The sequence below is a fragment of the Amphiprion ocellaris genome, chromosome 20 (genome assembly GCF_022539595.1).
Source record: "Amphiprion ocellaris isolate individual 3 ecotype Okinawa chromosome 20, ASM2253959v1, whole genome shotgun sequence".
NCBI lineage: Eukaryota > Metazoa > Chordata > Actinopteri > Pomacentridae > Amphiprion > Amphiprion ocellaris.
This window is the reverse complement of record NC_072785.1, coordinates 10836178-10857228: the sequence shown is the minus strand read 5'-3', so window position 1 is coordinate 10857228 and position 21051 is coordinate 10836178. Positions and strand designations below refer to the sequence as shown.

Below are 21051 nucleotides of genomic sequence, written 5' to 3'. Positions count from 1 at the left end.
AAAACATACAGCTGGATGTGTGTGTGTGTTTTTTGTAGCCAGAAATGTTCCACATTTTTACATAAAAATGCATTTGTACTAATAACAAAAGATTGCACTTATTAGTTGCCAGATGGATAAAATTGGTCGATCATTCACTAAAGTTGAAGTTAGCAACAGGGGTCTGAAACTGCTGGATGTTTTATCCACATGTTTTTTAAATTAATGCTGCCTGTTCGGTCACATTCCCTTTGGAGCCACGTTTACAGAGGCAAACACAATAGCCTAACCAGGTCTGAATAGAAAGACTATCAGTTGAATGGTTGTTAAACATCTCCTCTTTCCTGTTAAGGTAAGTGGCTCACCCCTGGGATATTTGCTGGGAAATTATACTCACTGATCAGATTCTGCGGGGCGTGTTTGGGGAGCTGACTGCGCTAGCTTCAGGTTGCCGGTGAGCGCTAACCCCCTTGCCTCATTCACCTAATTGTGAGTGACAGTCGATATTGTGGAAGATTGTCTTGCACAAGCCGGCGATAGGATTTGCATTGGATTTTATAAATTGTCAAAGTGGACTGTGAGGCATCAGGAGGGAAGTGGAACTGACTCTGCCAATTAGCATCAAAGGGAGGAGTGGTTGAGGCAGGCGGTAGAATTTGAATAATCTTCTTACAGGAGTCTAAATGTCTAAAAACAACTGTTTGAACTTTGTCTGGCCCTTTTGATGAAGAGTTAAGAGGTCAGGTGGAGTCATAGTGAGACTGGACCACCCATGATACTGGACTGAAAAGAGAAGGACTTAAAGAAAAGCACAGATAGAAGTTTCACTTTGAGTAGTACGCAGGATGTATCAGTAAATATTATTCTTTTGGGGGAGTCTTTTTTCACATAATTGACAGGAAATATAATGACAGGAAACATAAGATTAGAGAGATGGGAATGAAATGTGATAAAAATTTCCAAATTGAATAGAATATTGACTTTGTGGTAAGCAGCTGAAACTTCTGGCTCACAAAAACATCCCAAAGAAAACAAATGTATCCTCCTGTCAATCTCCATCAGTGTTTTAAAAGAAACATACAGATCTATTACAGCATTTACCATTAGAAATGTAAGCAAAATAAATAGTGACGAGTAGCCGAAATTAAGGTAAGTGCTTATGTTTTATGGTTTGTTCTCACCCTGAATATTTCACCACTGTAAAAGAGCCGACATGCAAAATTCAGCAACCCCACCACAACAAATCTCCCCCTCCCCGACTTCCCCAAACTTCCTCAGCCTACATCTAGAGACTACAGCTACCTCAATTACCACAGAAGAGTAATTAGCCAAAAAACTGTGTGTGCGCACGCATCTGCGTTGAGGGAGGTATTCATGCAGCACGAACAGATTAATTAGGACATTTAACTTCATTTCTAATACAACAAAATTAATCCCATAAAATATGAGGGATCTCGGAGGAGGTGCCTGTCAGCATCTGACGCCTCTCCCCTGTTTGCCATAATCAATTAAAACCTTGCTTTTATCTCACCTCTCTCCTGTCATACTTTATGGATTTTTTCATAAACATGGCCCATACTTCATAAATGTCTCAATTTTCTAGTCTATTAACATTACTTCAAAAGCGCTTGATAAAAGAGGAGGGCATGCGTGAAATAATGCACCAATAATACGAAACGCTGGAGGCTAGAACAGTAGGGGCGGCTCTCCAGCGTGCACGCTCAGACAATGCAAGGGATGTTATCAACTTTAATAAAAGAACAAATGATCACTTCCAACCAAGGAGGAGGGGAGATGAGGCAGGGAAGAAGGGGTGGGGCCAGGAGGGGAACAGTTGTCGAGTAATTGAGTCGATGAAAAATGAGGTCTTGAAGGCTCAGCGATTTGAGCAGTCGTGAGATTGAAGACTACTCAAAGCTGTGGTGTTCTTCAGCACGTGTACTTACTTGCTCGTAGTTGCAGCGGAGGATGTTAACACAGATTTTTTTTCTTTTCATTTCACTGAAGGCACAAGCAGAAAAGAAAAAAAGAAAGTTATTTTTCCTGTCCTGAATGCCTGAATTGTGTGCAATGAGTTGAGCCTTTTGTCTGGAGAGAGCCAGAAAGGTTTTGACTGACAGTCAAGCTTCACCTCAGAGCTTTTCCCCAGCGAGCATTGATTCAGTTCCTGTCTCTGTGCATCACCTGAGTCTGTCTCTGTAGGCTTTACTCATCCTACCCAAACACCAGGGTCAACTGTCTTCACTTGAATTGGACACACACGAAACACGCTGATCAAACCCAGTAAGACCTTACCACTGTGGCATGTCGACTGTATGCCCCGAGGCCAAGTCTTACAAGGACACACACAGACACACTCATACACCTGTGTGCTCTTTGTGATAGGCTCTGGCTGTGTGACAAGGTGAACTGGTTTGGTCATTAAAAAGAGTCACGGGTGACTCGCTGTAATACACTCGTGACTGACAGGAGAGGTGTATGACATTTAAACCACACTCTGACATGCAAATAGATAAAGATGTATGCAAAGACAAACAAAACAGGCAATTGATTGTACACACATTATCGCAAACCATCAGTACTTTCAAGCCTAAATATTTGTTGACACGTGTTGTTAAATGTTTGCTAGTAAACCCACAACATGTGTGCATACTCGCCTATATGAGAGACCAGGACTTCCTTCCCCCTCCTCTAATGCAGCTCCGCATCCCGAGAAATATATCTGCTTTGACACATGGTCATGGCTTCGTCTTGGGACAGTGCTGGAGCTACTGGATGGGGGATGGGCCCCTGTGCCTCTAAATGTGTACACATATATGTGAGAGGTCAAATCAGACCACCTTTTTAATCTGATGAGGGGGCAGTTTTATGGGAAGTGGTAGACGGCAGCAAGGGTAATTATGTTCCTTCCAGCCCTACCCTCCTCAGCCTCTGTCCCCCTCCTTTTCTCTCCTGCTGTGACTGCATGGAGGCTGACCTGCCATGGCAGTAGTCATTTTCAGAAGGCAGAGCATTCTGTGCTAGATTATCCTGTGCTGCTACTGCAGCACCACGTGGGCACACGCTGGTATCAGCTTGTACCAGGCGAGGACAGGGGAAGGACTGGATCTGTCAGAGTACATCGGCTCTCAGGCGGCCGCGTTCGCCGGCGCTGTGCCTCTGCCTCGGCCCCTGCCACACTCCCACTCATTAATGGGCCCGGCCCTGACAACTGATCCTAATTGCCTTTGAACAGCTCTTCATGTATTATTGGTGCCTGACTGCTTTGGTTCATGTCAACAAGCAGTGGGAAGCAGGGACAGGATAGCCAAAGCCATCGTCCCTCTTCTTCTTTCGTACACATAGTGTACAGACAAACACGAGGAGATGCACATCTAAGTATTTACACAGTGTGCCTGTACACACTGTTTGTTATGTACCGCCACAGCGATCTCCCTCAAGAATCTGGGGGTGAGGTCTCAAAAGTCAGCTACCTTTGCAGAATTACAAATAATTTCGCCTTGTGTGAAAAGCATGATGTTATTTTTGCTTCTACATGTAGGGAATGTACCAGAACATTTAATGGTATGTAGATTAATGTTATCAGTTCTGGTGTGTGAATATGATTCTGTTTGATAAATGGTAGACTGCTTTTTAATTTGAGAGATCCACATGCTACACAAGTGTGTGTGTGTGTGTGTGCGTGCGTGCGTGCGTGCGTGCGTGCGTGCGTGCGTGCGTGCGTGCGTGCGTGCGTGCGTGTGTGCGTGCGTGTGTGTGTGTGTGTGTGTGCGTGTGTGTGTGTATGAACGTGGCTGCATCCTTGTTTGCTTCTCACTTTGTCACTGCTGATGAGCAGCGAAGGGGTGAATGGTTCAGAGACATCAAGAAGGCATCTGAGAAGCGTCATGTAAAGATCCCACCACCGCAGACATCTGCCAAGACACTCGCACTATTACAATTGCAATCACAAACACTCAGTCAAAACACATCAATTATTTGTAGTCCCATGTGTGAATTATTACCCCATATCCAACTATTTACTTCCCAGTTCACCCCTCTATTTGAATACAGAAAAAGGAAAGGTGGGGTGGCTTGGCTTTTTATTTGTGGAATGAAATAACTGAATACCAAATGCATAGATAAAAAGCATAGCGGCGTGTCCTGTCCACTCCCATCACTGTCTGAGAGAGGAGAGACGTATGACCATCCCATTACTATGGTAACTAGCCACTATATTCAGAGCTGCCCGGGTGTGTTTCTTCCCCCTGCAGTGACGAGAGGGCATAGCTGACAGGGCCTACACATACTCACAATACACTCGCACACACAAACACACAGATAGGAAGGGTCTAGGAGAGATTTCTTGTGAAATCTACACGTGTGGCAAATATAGACAGTACAATACCGGGGCCAACACCTACACATGCTAGAGCGGTGACATGCAGACACTAATAGGGAACATCATTAGGAAATATAACCCCCTACCTTGTCAACATTTTGCCCAGAATCTTATATTCAAAACAAGAGGTGCAAAAACATTAAAGGGGAATCTAGCATTAATGAATTTATTAATCTTTGGCAAATTGGTTTGAACGGAATTGAATACAGTTGTGTAACATTTTATAGAAGGCTTTTTTAGCACATCATAAATGTAGCAACAAAAAACAAAGCCATGATTGGGGTTACCAACAAACACAAGGTTTATAACACTAACTGTGTGAGAGGCTTGTTAGTGCAGCAGATTCACCTCCTGATTCTTGGTCTATTCGTGACACCGGTGTTGTGGATTTCTGTAATTATTACAGATGTGTTTCTGTGATTCCACCAGTTGCACACATTAAAAGCTGCAGTCAGTGGGTAGAAATGATTACTACATTCACATGCAACAGTGTGGTAGTATTGCCTCCTTGTTTTCATTTATTAAGGTTTTCAGCAGTGTGTTAGTGTTGGTGTTTCTTTTAGTTTTGGCCTCTTGCTTATCATAAATTTCACATGGAGCAATGCATCTGAGTACTAACTTTTAACCTCTCTCATTCATTTCTCAAATATCATTGTCATTAAAGCTTTGCTAAGCTAAAAACTGCTGCAACTGAATAAAATACAGCCTCCTGTTTTTTGTAAGTATGTCAGTATGTTAACTTTTAATGTACGTTCATTATTGATACTATACATACAAGTCTAGATAATGTAATAACGTTGTGATGTTCAAATGTCAGAATTTACTGAGTTGAACTCACTACACTAACAAATATGTTAATATTGCTATAGTTTTCACCATGGATTCAGTACATTTTAAGGACACTGTATTTTATCAGTTTGCTGTAATAATTATTTCTCTTGCATGCATTTAGTGAAATACTATTTTTTAAATAAATCCAAAGTTGATATAAGCAAGTATTTTTTCAGTAGCTAATCTTGTCTTTTGGATTTTTTGGATTTAATTACGCTTCACAGCTGCATTGGAGTTTTCCATTTTTACTGGCAAAAAATAAACATAAAAGAAACACTTTCCAAGCTGTCTGTTCAAACATTTTTTAAAAATAATTTCCTCCCTAACTTTTCTTCATCCATATTCCTGCATTTCACTGGTGGAATTTGTGGGTTGCTTCTATGAATATTTTTACTTTGGCAAAGTAAAAAAAAAAAAAGGAAATGAAGAAAATCCAAGGAGACTCCGATGCTGTCTAGCCAGCCTGTCCATGGTTTGAGCGGACTTTATATGTACATTGGCTGATGCTCTAGTTGCCCTTTTTAGTGCAGCCATACTGCCATCTGTTGAAATGAAGAGGGACTGCATTTCTTTTGCTCCCCTCTGTATTTACTGCACCATCTTACTGTGTCAGTGTATCTTATTTTATTTATGTCTGTCTGTTTTCCTTTCCTTTTTGAATACTGAACTAAATGTTGTGCCCATTACAAGCAATGGAATATAAACAGGGAAGGGAAGGTAAAGTGGGTTCCTTTTGTACTCTGTACGTGGACCAGTTTGAATATTAGAGAGAGTACATACATTTAAATCTCTTAAAAGAGAGTTTAAAGGAAATTTTTGGGTTCAGGTTAGGCTGCAGGTTGAGGTTTGGCACCTTGTTTTGATGCTTAAGGTCAGGGTAGGGGACAAAGGAATGGATTTTGTCAATACATGTCTTGTCGACCAGCTGCTTAATGTGGCACAGGCTGAATTGTTATGAATATTCATACTGTATTTTGCTGAATAGATATTTCACTCTGTGGCCAATCCTGCATATAGCACACACATGCAGACTCACTTCACTTCACTACTGACAGCTTCACTTTAATGCCATGTCACAGCATTTGCTTTTGACAGAATTCCTTTGTGCCCAGGTTAAGTTGGTTCTTCTATGACCAGCCAGACTAAGAGATGGAGCTTCACAAAACAGAAAAATATGAAAAGACGGAAGAGACGAGGTGGTCACAGCTGGGAAGGCAGAGAAAAAAAAACGGGGGATGAGGGTTGCAGTTTCAGCATCATTCAATCAGACAACATGCCCCTCAGCTGAAACAGCGAGACCCTCCCCGATTCTCTCGAATTAGGGAGATTAGCAGGAAAGCGCATAATGCAGGATGATGGAATTTGTCATAATTTGCATTGTCCTGGAAAGATTCGGCTTGATAGAGCAATGCATGGAGGGGCTTGTCATGTCCCACGGGCAGGTCATAGAGGAAGCTTGGCAGAAATGATTTTTGCGATATGTGCATCAGTCGTAAAAGCCTCACAACCAATTTGTCAAAAAATGTGAGGTCGGGACAGTTGAAGGCAGCAGGGCATTTTGCCTAACGCAATGAAAAACCATGCCCCTCCATCACTCTTCATTCACAGCCCCGCTCTACTGTGGCACAGTACTCCACAGCAGCAGACAATTTCATTACATCAGCTTTGGATATTTGTTATGTTTTATTTGATCGTATTTCTTTATTTTAACGTCATTAGAGCAACAGTTAATTTACACAACAAAAACATATCAAATCATACTAAAACTAGTTTTATTTTATTGATTTGTTTTTTCCTCTCCCATGGTGGAAGGATTTATTTATTTGTTAGTTTATTTGTGCCTGTTGACATTCAGATGTGTCTCCCTGAGCATCCAGCACTCAGGCTCCTCTGACCTTGGTTATAGGACTGAGTGGCAGCTCCTGACCAGCATAAAGTTGACCAGAGCTGACATGGCAGCGTTACTTTTCCACACGGTTCACTGTCTATGGGGTGGGCATGTCGAGGGCAGACATAATAGGCAGAAAAAGAAAATACACATAAGCTCAGAGAGGATGGGGGGTTGGGGAAAGGCCAGTGTCCCTCAGACTGACCACACGTTGCCTCAACAATGGCTTATTACACTTGTTTAATGTTGAATATGCTTCTAAATTTGTCAGAGTAATAACTGTGTGTTTTGAACATATGCTTATGATTTGTTTTCTTTATAACTGTGCAATTTTAGACCTGAGAGAATGCGCTCAGAAATGCTTTATACTTGTCTTTCTTTGTGCACTTCATACGGCTATTTATGTCGCCGTTTAAGTAACACTGATGTTGTGTGACAGTTGAGCATACAGGGGTTGGGCTCAAACTGGAGCACAAATAGGAGGAAAAAAATAGAGATAGTTGGGGAAAAAAGTAGGGAATAAAAAAAGGCAAATATCTTCCCCCCTTCCCATGAAGCCTTAAATGAGAAGACTAACATGGTGAAAGATTCTGCAGAAGGGAGAAAGGTTGTGGTTCTCCTGAAAGGTTTGTATTTGTAGAAATGAGGTGTCAGAAGAGGCAGGATTTCCTCAGGGCGCGGCACAACATGAGCCCATTTCTTATCATTTCCCACTCCCAGACGTGATCTGCTTTGAATTCACTAATGCTGAAAGAACCCCACAGACTTGAAGCCAGTTCAAGATGAAATCACAGCGCACATCCCTGACAAACTGCCATCCACCACACTAGGATTAAACGGTCGTTGCATGTCAAATCCCCACCAAAAAGCAGAAATAATATATGCACTTAAATACATTCAATAAAACTTCAACCTCAGTTTTTTGATCCCCGCATTTTGAGCTATTTTGAGCCATTTGCCGACCCTAAAATGTTCAAGTAAAGAGGAAAATTACTAAAGAGAAAAAGGGAGTCAAGACAGAAATTTAGAAATTTGTCATATAAATAAAGAATGTTTCATAAGGGATTAAAAGGAAACTAAAGAATGTCCCTTTTAAACTATATTCAGATGGCTCCAACCATGTAAATACAGCATCCTGGGTTTGAATCTGGCCTAGCGCTGCTCGTACATCATGCTCCTTCAACATTTTGTCTATATTCCAATTTTCATAAAGGCTTATGACATTAATGACTACCATTTTTACTTTTGTGATAGAAAACTTTGGCCTAGGGTTCTCAAGATGAATTGATTTACTTACCCTTACTCCATGGATAGGCTGTAAACAACACTTGAAACATGCAGGGGCATTTAAATAAATGGACAAATCACAAATATTAATTACATTTTGCATTTAATTACCTATGTTGTAGCTGATACTGTACTGCCATTAGCCTTTTAGCTTGATTACATGTGTCTTTGCATGAGGGAAAAGTTACACCACACTAATCTAACCTATTTTACACATTTTGTATTATCATTTTCCTGCTTAAATTATGCATGAAGTCTCAATGGGGAGAAATGTGACCATTAGCATATCTGATAGGAGTGCTGGAGCAGTTTTCCACCTCTCTATGTCCTTGGAACCAGGCAGAAAAACCTGACTGTTCGTCAATACCAGGTCATTTTATCCAGGCCAGCCTGGTTCATCCATACCTTTCCAAGGCTCTGCTAATGACACACGGAGACGTCTTCAACACGATGGGGGCCCAGAGGGCTCCAACACCAATGTGAATATAGTCTAGCACTGTCTGGTCATCTCTGGAAAGCCCTTTGACAAAAACTGCAATTAGAAACACCTCAGACACACCAGACTGAAATGAGACACTGATAAGGGTTGGAAACCAGCCGCTTCCTGGGTACATTTACATATATGTTACTGTCGGCACCTCACAGAGATAGAGAGAAAGGATGTCTTTGAGGTTTGTGACCTTTGGACATATCATTGGGCTTATTAGAAAAAAACATGGTGTTTTAACTGTGGAATAAAGGTCAATAAAATACAAAGCAATAAAAGCTTAGCTTGTATTGAGCACAAAGAGAAAGAACATTTCCTCAGTTGCTGAGCTACTTGGAGGCTTAGTTGGTTTAGAGCCTGTTGAAAAAGGTTTTGAAGTTTGTGTTTAAGTAGACTTTTTATTATTAGGGCTATTTGAAAACTTAGCATCATTATGCTTTGTAGCTTTATTGTGACCCATTATGGCAAATTTCCCAGAATTGCATACTGTAGTTCACAGCTTTCATGTTGAAACTATGGATGTTTATTCTTAAAAATTAAGAAATGACACGAAAATTTACTAAATTTGAAGCAGTTGTCTAATTTTGTATCATCTTCCAATCAACTTTTGAATTATGGCAGCAAATTAAATATTATTAAGAAATAAATGAGCAGAAATAAACCAGCATAAGCATGTAGTTTTGATTCACTACTGGAACACTGCACAGTCTGCCTTTTCTCTGTGGGCCATTTAGACTGCTAAGGCTAGCATTTGAAAAATACTTACCTTGTTATAGAAAGTTTAATGTCATATGCAATTGTTTGACCCTTATGAATATTAAAGGATCCCATCTCTGGCCTATTAAAAATGCATGTGGCTTTGTGGTTGTTGATCACGTTTAGAACGCCCATGCAAATTGGACTGTCTTCCCTGTCAAGGCCTAAGATGAATAATGTAGTTGTGTTGTATATTCAGGGACACACCATTGACAGTCAATTAACAAGTTTGATTGGTGTGTGAACTCATTCTTTTGAACTGTTAATTTTATGTAAATAGTATTCCCTCTCCCTTCTCCACTGTCGCTCCCCCATCCAGGTCCAACACAGAAAGATGTTCTCCCACCACCACAAACCCCCAGATCCCCAATTCCACCTCCCACTAAGAGTAACCAGAGTGGGATCCTTAATAATTGATCATCACACACCTGCTTCGTGGAAGCTATGGGAGTGTGCCTTTAACAGTCAAGGGGCCCCATGCTAGCCCCTTTTGATATTCAAATTGACAAATGGTGGCTGGCCTTTATGAATTCAGATTGGAGCGGGCTCTTTTCATGGGGACGAGCTTGTTAAAAGATTCTGGCCAGCCGTTCAACCTGATGGAGCTCCTCTTTGTTGGAGTGGATATGATGGCATTTGATGGCTCATAAATGGAATGCCAATGACAATTTGTTGTTGATATGTGAGAATCTGTCTTTTATGTTCGGCAGATCGTGCTAGCAGGTAAATGATCTGGTGATTGATCCACGTGGTTGAAAGCAGTCAGGGCCTTATCTCCCCCCCACTCCTTGTGTTCGTCTTCCCTCCATCTCTTGTTTCCTGCACTGTCCCAATAATTTGGAGCAGCAGAGACAGAAGCTGAAGATTCATCAAAGTTGACAAGTGAACCCAGGAGCTGTGGATCATGGCAAACCCATTTGATTATGGAAATAACTATGACTATGTCTGCCCTGTAGCAAAATACTTGCATGGCTGGCATCTTGTTCTGCTAGTATTCCATAACAGGCAAATTTTACCCACTTAAACAGCAAATATTCTGTATTCAATTTTCCACTTAAAGTATGTTAAGTCTACCACTCTTGTGTGGGCTTTGGTGAGACAATTAAATAAATTCAAACCAGTAAACCAAAAGATGTGTTTGAAATGATAACTTTTGTTTAGGGTGATGCAATGTCTGAAAAAGCACTTTTTGATTAACCCTAATCCTGGTAATCTCATTGCGAAAAACAATACATCTGACCGTGTCTTTGCTGATCAGTTAAAGATCTCGTCTTGGGTCATCAATTGATCCTCCCTGGAGATCTGTGTGTGCTCCAGGGTCTCTGAAATTCTCAACATGTCAGCAGCAACTATTTGCATTGACCAGCAGTTAGTGTCCAGCGCTAATGCCATCCAACATCAAACAGTGGTGAGCTGCAGGGTCTCTAAAGACATGACCTCCTTAATGCCACTCCTCATCCCTATTCGTCTGTCTGCATTAAACAGATAGATTTTTTTCAGGTTTCATTATTCGAGGAGCTTATTTCTAACAAAGGTATTTAGCAGAGAATTGAGCTTATTATCACATAGTTAATTATGCTTATAAATAACATTGGTGCTGCTGAGATATATTGGGATGCTTCTCACAGAATACCTGCTTGTTTAGGAGCTGTGAAATGAGAATTGTTGGTGATAAAATGCTGAAAAATGGGAGAGGTGGAACTTGTTAATTAATGCACTGCTAATCAAGCATATACTTATAATTAATGTTAATTTGATTATAGCACCTCATTGAATAGTGTACTTTAAAAAAACTAATTTGGGGTTTGATGACTTTCTTTTTCTAATTGCAGTTTAACAGCCTTCAAATTCATATCTGTCCAATAAAACCTTTATATTTTTTTTTGTTCTGTTATTTCATACATGTCCGTTTGCAGACTGGAGTTCTGCCATTTGTTTACAATGAATAATCAAACTAACCACATTTGACAGTGTATTACACATCTCCAACCGTGATCACTTTTGCCCTACAAGAGAAAAGATGTTCATGATTCTTGCTGGCATTTTTGGTTTAATAACCACAAATACTTGTATGATTTCCATTTTAATATGTCAAATAAATGTTGTTTTATTAGGATTAATGAGTCAGATTCACTGCCCATTGACTTCATGAGGTATAATTGGAAAGGTTTGTGTTCCTTTTGTTCAGCATTACTGCCAAACACTACCATACAAGGGCAGTTTTTTACCATTAAAGGGATGGCAGGTCGTCAGCCCATTGCTTTAGTTCTGCACTGAAATATTTGAGCAACTATTGGGAAAGATTGCCTTGAAATCTTTAACCTAAATTCACGGTTTCAGATGACTTTTTGATCTCCTGGCTTTTCATCCATTGCCACCAGGAGGTTGATATTTGAGGTTGAAATGTCACAACAAACTGTGATGGACTTATTGCCATGAAATGTGCTATAGACATCCATTCCCTTTTCAGGATAGATTATAACAATGATCTCCCGGTATCCAGTACCCAGCTCAGCAGTAATAGCATGTAAGTGTGACTGTAGACTCTCGTTTTTGCCATACCACAAGTCTAATATTTTCTTCTTGTATGTTCTCCTTTCCAGGTAGATGAGGTGGTGTTCTGTGCAGGTCAAATTGCTTTAGTTCCCTGCACCATGCAATTGGTAAAAGCCGGCACCTACGCTCAGGCCCACTTGAGCTGCAGTCACGTGAAGAAGGTTCTGGAGGCTGTGATCAGCAGCTTGACTCTGGCTCATATTGTCCAGGTCCACTGCTACACCACCCAACACCAACACATCCAGATCATCAGGGCCATCTGGGAGAGCCTGCTGAGGGCCACAGAGGAAGAGAAGGTCAGCCACTGTGGAGTAAGATTTTTGTTTATGAAATACATGGCAGTGGTTAAAGAAAAGATCAGTGTCTTGGTATTTTTCTATAGATGCAGTGGAAATATTGATCATACATAGGATGAATACATGTTTAATGGATTAAAAGACAGTGGGACTCAATGAATAAGTAAAAGAGGAGAAACTTGATATGGTATCTAAGTTTTTCAGAGAGGCCTTTCAGAATTGTGTTTTATAGTTGTGAAATAAGGGAAGGTTCCTCGCCCCTCTCTGCCCCCTTGAGACCCAAGCCGCTGCTACTGATATTTACCAGTGAGTGCACTCATGAAAAGTTGATGATGTGGGAAACGCTGGTGTCTTTGATAATGTGGAGCTTGGCACAGAAGCAGATGTCTTCCTCAGAGCCTCCCTAATCCTTTGCCCCCACACACCATTTTGGAGCTCCGCTCAACTCTCAGAGCAGCTTATCCCCCTCTCCTCACCCCTCTTTCCTGCCACCTCCCTCCATCCTTCCCTCCATTCCACCGCCCTGGCTTACAACCCCTGCTCCATGCATCTAATAGGGGTTGCAGTCTCCCTTGGCAGCCCTTCTCCTCCCACAGTAATCTGCCTAGCCATGGGAATAGGGCCTCAGGGAGAGAGGCAGGAGCCCACCTCCAACATGTGGCTTGGTGTTCTGCTGAACAGTGTTAGAGGCTGAAGGGAAAGCGTCAACTTTATGTCACGTCACATTCACATTTTAAAGTGTATCAGTACATGCAGTTCTAAATGTTTTAATCCAGCAGTCGTATCCATAACGCTCTCAACTGTTAGAAAATAATTCCAAAACATAAACTATAGTTCTTGTACATCAGTCAAGAGCTGGTGTCTTTTTATTAATTTATTTGACACATTTTGCATTATTGTAACTCACTGTGGAATAGCAATCTTAAATGCCTTGACAGTGTAATGCCAATTTAGCATACAGCCTGTGTCATTTAGATAGCAGGGCTAACCAAGGGCAAAGCTCTGGGAGGTGACAGGACCAGGTTCATGTCAGAGATCACTGAAGATGGACAACACCGTCCATCTGTTATGCTTCGATGCACCGTGTCAGAGCAATCACAAATATTCATTTCACTGACCCACGACTTCTACCTGGAGACCATGTTGGAATTTCAGCTGACACCCAGATTAAGCAGCACTAATTGACAGCTCAGGGTGTCTCACCTGTAAACAGGTTTTAGAGCAGGTCTGGTTCAGGTGCTGGGTTACTAACCTGACCACACACACTGCCTTTGAAAGATCTTCTCCCAACTTGGTCTTGTACTCGCTTTTAATTCATTTTCAGATTTGGTGGGAGCTACTGTTTCATCCCAAATTTAAACAGAGTAATCAGTATATTTTAGTGTGATCAAATGCCAATTGTGTCTCTCAGAGAACAGAAATATTGCAAAGAAGTATTGCTTCACTTACAGGTATGAAGTAGTGTCTTTAAACATGCAAAGAAATCAAAATTACAACTACATAGTCAATCTATAAGTTTAATTTCACAATAAAACTGCAAAATGTTCCATAGAAAAAAAATATAAAAAGAGGAGACAGAAAACACTACATAAATATACGAACAATGGTGGATTTAATTAAACAGAGCTGTTATTAACTTAATATGTCATAATAAACAATGAAATGAATTATACTGCTCCACACCACAGTACACTGCCTGCTTATATTCACAGTCAATTAATGTCGATTCTTTACTTCCTGATGGGTTGATGATTGGCTTTGAAAGAAGAGGATTATGTAGTCTTACACTCTCATATCTAAAAATTTTAAAGGTGCACTTTTCAGACAGCAGACCTCTGAGGTGCATGTTTATGACAGAAACAGCAATGCCTAGTGTTTCTGTGAAGCAACGGGGCCATGTTGTTGTTGTGCGTTGATAATTTCTCTAATCAGGTGGATGAAGAAGCTTGCAGGGTTAATTGGGAGCATACTGGAGTCGCTACAAGTGTGAAATTGTATTTACGGTGCATTAAACCACAAAGAGCCTGTTTGTCTGTGTGCATGCAAGTGTGTGTACATGCAAAAGGTTTGATGAACAGGGAGATGTTGATGCGATAAGTCAATAAATGTTAAACAGACCTCCCTTTGTGTAGCAAGAACAGATTCTGGAGATAGGCTGTTAGTCATAAGGCAAAAATTGTACTGTATTCATAAACCATCTGGTTATTTAAGAATATATTAAGAATATATTCATTGGTTTTGCTGAAATTTGAGTCATAATAAGTAGAGCTTAGTGAACAAAATTTGCAGAGTAGAGAGTTTTCCTTCTTGTATATCACAGTAAATCTGCTTACTTTGGACTTTTCAACTAACTGTGGCCACTGCTGTGATTTGGAAATGGCTTCATATCCTTAAACTTTTCTTCACCCCACTGACATGGCCCTGTGTGTTTCATTTACACAAATAGTATGACAAGCTTCAGAGTGGAATCTTGAGAAAAGAGAGTGAATGAGGGAGCGAATAGGAAGGGATATTATAGCAGACTGACAGCACTACAGTAAGTGCTGAGACATAGAGCCACATGCTGAAGGCATCCTGCTGGGCAGGAAATGTAGGGGAACTGGCTAAGCAGCGCAGTCCCATCAGCTCCCTGCTGTTCCCCGCCTTTACACCACTTCCTTATTACCGTGTTTACCGTTCGGCTTTCACGCCTCTCGGCCCTCCAACCCGCCACACGCTCCAGGCACATGGACGCGAGTTAGAGGGAGGAAAGTGGGGAGAAAGAAAACAAACATATGGAGAAGCAGGTCACACCCCATCAGTGTGGAGAGCTGAGCGCAGCAGATTCAGACTATATGCTTTTACCTGCTGCCTACAGAGTGAGAGAGCACAGGGGGAACGGCTGCATGCCCCGCAACTGAAGTGGCATGAAGTAATGAGACGGATTGTGTTAAGTGGCTGGTCTAGAGTAGAACAGAGCCCTCTACACACACACTGTCTGCAACCAGCCAGCCCTCCCAACTTGCCACTCCAGCACTCAGCTGCACCATATATCAAACTTTGTATTTTATTGGATTCATTTAATTAATGATCTCTGGTCAGGTAGGAATGAAAGTGTTCCTTCCTGTCACTCCTCTGCCAGGGAGGCTCACAGTAATAGAGCTGTGACCACAGATCATGCGCATAAATGTACAGCATGTGCACATACAGAAACACACACAATATTGCAACTTTAGCACATTTAGTTCCACAGCACTGCTGAACAAACTTCCCACCTAATGTAACATTGTGGTGGATGCATTAATAAAGAAACAAACGGGCTGATGTAACCTCGTCCGACAGCTCTGACAAAAAGTCAGCAACTGTGCCGTGACAATAAAGTCCTGCCAGAGGCTGGAGCACAGGACAGAAGTCCCCTGATCTCCTTGCAGACGGTCGGTTGGGTATAGTACCGGCATCCAAGGCCTGCAGGGTGGCCTTTAAGCCTGGCTGAGCAAGACCTCCCTGTCCTGTCACTCCTCTCCCCAGTTCCCACTCTCTGTTCCATGTTCAATCACTATTGACAAGTGCAGGAGCAGTTCCCTCTAGGAGAATACCTAGCCCTGCGCCAGAAGTGCTAATATAACATTTATCAAAGCATTGGACACGTATGTGGGCTGTCACTTTGTCTGACATGTTAAGAGGTCTGTGCTGACATGGTTATTGTTCTGCTCCTACGATTGCTATTGTTGATCACTTCAAGCGAGCCGTCTTCAAAATCAGCAGAGTAAAGAAATCTGAGCCTAACCCCTTCACACATACTCACTGAGGACACCTGCATTTTTCATTTTAGCCACTCTTCAAGGCAAGGTTAGCTGTTGATACACAATTAAGCGTTTGCTAAAGTTTAATCTGAAGGTAAGTGCTGCTTCAGTGAATCTGGTGGATTGGGTCACGTCAGGTCCGTCTGCTGAAGGGACAAAGAGGCCGCCATCTGCTCTTGTCAATGATTTCTTTTTCGCTTTTTTTGTGAGTGAATATCAAAATAAAATGTAAGTAACCTGTTATTATTCTGCACTTACGAAGTGGGGTGTAAGTGGATGAAAATTGATCCAGCAAATTGAAAAGGGGGTTAAGTGTTTTTGCCCTATCGACTCTGACTGAAATGACGGTTATATAAAACACTCATTTCTCTCCCATTAGCAGATGAAGCCACAGCCAAGTATTATTAGAGGGCCACATTGTAGCACTGCTCCAAGACATTTTGTTACAGCTAATGGCCCTCAGTCCAAAGCAGAAAAAAATAAAGATATTTTGGCTCTGTAGATGAAATTGACGCAGTTTTCCACTAAATGTGTGTGGTGAAACTGCTATAACATGCTGTGAATGATCTTCTTAGGAAGGTGAGAAGTCATCTTGAATCGGTCCTGTCATGCTGCAAATGCAACTCAAAGTGAATGCATTTGTGCGTTTTATTTATGGCGACTGCGAGCAGTATGGATTCTTTCTGGATTGTTTGTACACTATAATTACCAAAGGTCACCTCACATTAATTGATAGCCTGTCAGTCTGTCAAGTAAAAAGCCTGTCCTAGTGCTGTGTGGCTGCATTTTTATGATGTGCTTTACAATAATGTCGGTGGAGTAGTGTTTACGATCAGAAAACACAGCGTGGATCTCAGCAGGAGGGTCATGCATTTGATTGTAGTGTTTTGGCACAACACAGTATGTAATTTTCCAACCGGTTCATTTGAATATCATCTATCTACATTGCAGGAGTTGCAGTGGGAATCTGAGATGATCCAACTTGCACCATTACTGGTGGTTGTGGTACCTGCTTTACCCAAGGGTGCAGATGTCGAGCTTCACGTCACTGCAGTTCAGGATGATCCCACCGAAAGAACTTCCTGTCACACGACTACAAAGGTGGAGTGTGGATCCATAGAGTGCTACACTGTACTGTCTTCTGACCACCGTAGTGCTTCACTGTCACTCTCCTTGGCTGTCCGTGATGAAAACCTGGAAGTCACTGATGTAAAGAGTGTAACAGAAGAAGTTGGCACTACATTCAAGAGAGCCTTGAAGAAGATGGATGCTGAGCTGGTGCCGCAGTGTGCTCGGGTCTTCTACAAGTGCAGCCACTCACTGGCACAGCAGATTGTTAAAGGTATATTTCACTTAAGACACTACACACACGATTCAGAATGATCTAATATTTATAGTTATTAAGAGGATTCATCCTAAATAAGCTGTTCTGTCAAATAAAACACTTCTGAGATACACTTCTACTGTAAGTTAAGCCCCACATCACTGCTTTAATGAAAACAAAGTGACAGCCTGTCTCTCTCTCCCCAATTCCCTTTTCAAAGAAAGTTTGAGCTGACACTGGTTAAGTCAACATGAAGTATTCAAGGAAGCAGTCTCTCCTGAGGATCTCCACTTCTTCCTGTGTTTAATTATTGTAAGCCATTTGTTGTGTCTGCGCCACGTACAGTAACCCAAGCAGCTGGCACGGTCTTTTGTCATCATTACATTTTTATACGCCACCGTCTCCTTGCTCCCGTGGAATTGTAGGTTCTCGTCAAGGCAAATGTGGAGCCGTATTTGTTTTATCCTGAGAGATGTTCTCTCTGAGGGAAAAGGGCGATGAGCACATCGATCACACGGGCTCAGTTGTCAAGTCATCGCCGAAGCAGTCAATTAACATTTTTGAATCAGTGCCAAACCGGCTATCTTACTGTCATTTTTAACTTTGACATAATTCATCGTTCAGAGTACGTGAAATTATGGTTACCAGTAATGAATAGGAAAAAGGTTGATCTGTTTGGAATATGTATTGATATGCATGACAGACGAGCGGGGCCATTTGTTTTGTTACCTAATTGTATAATTGTTACTGAACATTGTTTCATGATATGTGAAGCCTGTTGTTTGTTTCTTCTGCTATCCACAACAGAGGGTTAAGAGAATTTAGCACTAAAATGTTTCAAATTTAAATTTAAATAATACATACATTAAAAAAACTGTAGAATATATACGTAAAAAAAATCATATGTGAACCTTTTAAATGTAAAGTATTTTCAAAATGTGAGTTATTTTATAGAAACCATTAACTGTGTTACTGGGTCATTAGTTAACTGGAGCAAAATTGACCTCGATCTTTACCCTTGACACATGTTTCTTTGATTATGGACTGCATAGACTGCTTCCCTAAAACCATTGACTGACTCATCATTGAGGTGGAATCTGCTACCTTACAATGCATGCACAGCCAAGCCCTGGAAGCTCACCCACGGGCGTTTTTATGGGTCACAGCCGATGCTCATTGGGTGATGAATCCAAAAAGTCAAAGGAGGAAAAGTAACACCTCTGGCGCTAGCAGTCACAGCCTTGCAACTGCTGCTGTCAGCGACAGACAACACTGCAGCAAAATGTGACTGCACACCCCCTCCTTCAATTCCTTGCGTTAGAATTCACAGTTGATAGACATGACATATGGTTCAAATGAAACCTTTAAACATCTTGTCTCAACTCGTTACTTACGATAGAGAGGTTCTCTCAAAGATAGGCCTCCACAACTCCACAAAAACTAACTTTTGGAAGGGGACATAGATATAGTGTTACGATATTACGATAGAATAATTTAAGTGATCATGAAAATTCATGATTTTACTTAGATTTTATCTGTTAAATTGAAGCTAATTTAACAATGATCTTAAAGCATTATAGAGCCGAAGGGAACTGTGAGGCCACCAATGATTTTCTGAGAGTTTGCTAATCCTTTCACAAATGATAAATTATGTGATTTGTTGTTAGTAAAGAAATATTGCTTATACCTGCTTTAAACAAAAATCAGCAAGTCCTGTGTTTCTCGAAGGTTCCTCTGCATACACCCAGTCCCTCAGCCACACTGTTTATTCTCCTTGGACAAAATGAACAATTTTCGTGAGCCAACACTTGCTAATTACCGCCTCGTTTACCGGTTAATTTGACCAGTTTGGGAGTCAGTGTAGCACAACTAAAAACCACTGGCTCTGGGCCTTGGCCACTGCTTAAAAGCTCCATAAACCCAGCAGGCATCATCCATTCCACACAGAAACACTCTTTTCTTTCCCTTTCCATCACAGCCATTCCCTGACACTCCTCTTTCTTTTCATTTAAGCTTCCAATATTTATATAGTAATCGCTTCAAACAAAAAATGGCTGTTAATGTTTAGCATAAAAGGGTATTGTGGGCATTAGTAATGGTTTGGTTTTGAAAACACAGAGTTTCAACAGCAGCCTTTTCAGCTCCCTGTGTGTTTGCCACAAATAATGGCTGGTTCTCTTGGGTTGATAGCTTAGTCCCATCTAATGCTAATGTGATGGCTTTTTGAATCTTACAGCCTCTGTCCAATGGGCCTCACAATGAGGCTCCCCATGTTGCCCAAAGTGGGGCTGAGAGATCAGGGGAAGGGGATTGGGCGTGTGATTGGAAGTGCTCATGGGATTTTGTGTGGATTTTACAGAAGCATTTATGGGGATGGCAGGGGCAAGCAGTCTGTGTCTTTCCTCGCTTTTCACTTAAAAAGACAAAAACACACACAAAATTGCATGGTCATTCATGTCACCTTCACCCCCCTCGTATCTCTCATTCATGCATAAGCAGGCATGTCTGTGCGAACAGACGCTGAAAGAGACTCTCAAACAGAGGGTGCAATTATTTCCTGTCCGTCTGTACAAAGATTAAAACATCCTAACATAAAACAGGCTTAGTGCGCAAGGTGTGATGAAGGGTATGTTTCTTCTCTTAATAAAACCATCCCCTGTCTGTGATCTCCATAGCTCATTCAGTTGTCACCTAGCCATCTCCAGAGGATCCTGCATCCCAGGGTGCGCCACATGCTCTGATAACACATATTTAGGCTTTTAATGCCCTCCAAAAAAGGCCCGTGTTCAGTGGGGGCATTTTAAGCTGTAGTGCATATTAGCTAATTAGGGTGTGGGGGCTCTTTGTAAGGATGTTTGTCATGCTGCGTGTGCTTCAAATGAAAGAGAATGGGGCATATGAGATAGCACTTGTAACTTCTATGTCCTGATTTCTCTTTTTATAAGTTCACACAGATGTCAAAGAGTACAGGACTAGTAGATGTTATTAAAAGAGCATTAGTTTGTCCAATGCATGTGTATTTTGACATGCATTATATTAGACAGATGTCATTGTGAATGTAACTAGATTGACACTTTTTTATGCTGATGCTACAACTGCAACACAGCATGCTTTCGCAGATGTGTAACTTAATTATAACCGTAGCAGATCACAGTGACCACACCCAAGTCCCATCCAACATGCTGATAAATCAGAAGAAATAAGGCAGCACTCTCAACCACGAGATGGGGACACTTGTGACCAATTAGTGCACAGAGCCGAAGAGGGAAGGGGCAACATCCCAGCTGGCTGCTGCTAAATAGACAGGCTGTCATCAAGACCGGGCTCTGAGACGCTCAATGAATTCTCACATGTCCACTGTCCGTCTGTAGTCCGGCCACACACAAACACACACCCGTACACTAACAACGTGTCTCAGCTCCAGTAAAGCTGAGTAGCAGTCCCAACACACCTCCCTAACATCCCAACTCAACAGCAGCAGCGG

The 21051-nt window shown here is 41.5% G+C and overlaps 1 protein-coding gene across 2 annotated transcripts in view; it reads left to right on the top strand.

Annotated features, from left to right (window-relative positions):
- Nucleotides 1–21051, top strand: part of dph6 (diphthamine biosynthesis 6) — a 59084-nt gene that overhangs the window by 34049 nt on the left and 3984 nt on the right. Inside the window, exons 13-14 of one of the 2 annotated variants that reach the window (XM_035951465.2) lie at nt 12213–12476; nt 17195–17585. In XM_035951465.2, coding sequence (XP_035807358.2) covers nt 12213–12476; nt 17195–17585 — 655 coding nt within the window. The remainder of the gene's footprint in view (nt 1–12212; nt 12477–17194; nt 17586–21051) is intronic. The other variant, XM_023277390.3, reaches the window with a different exon arrangement.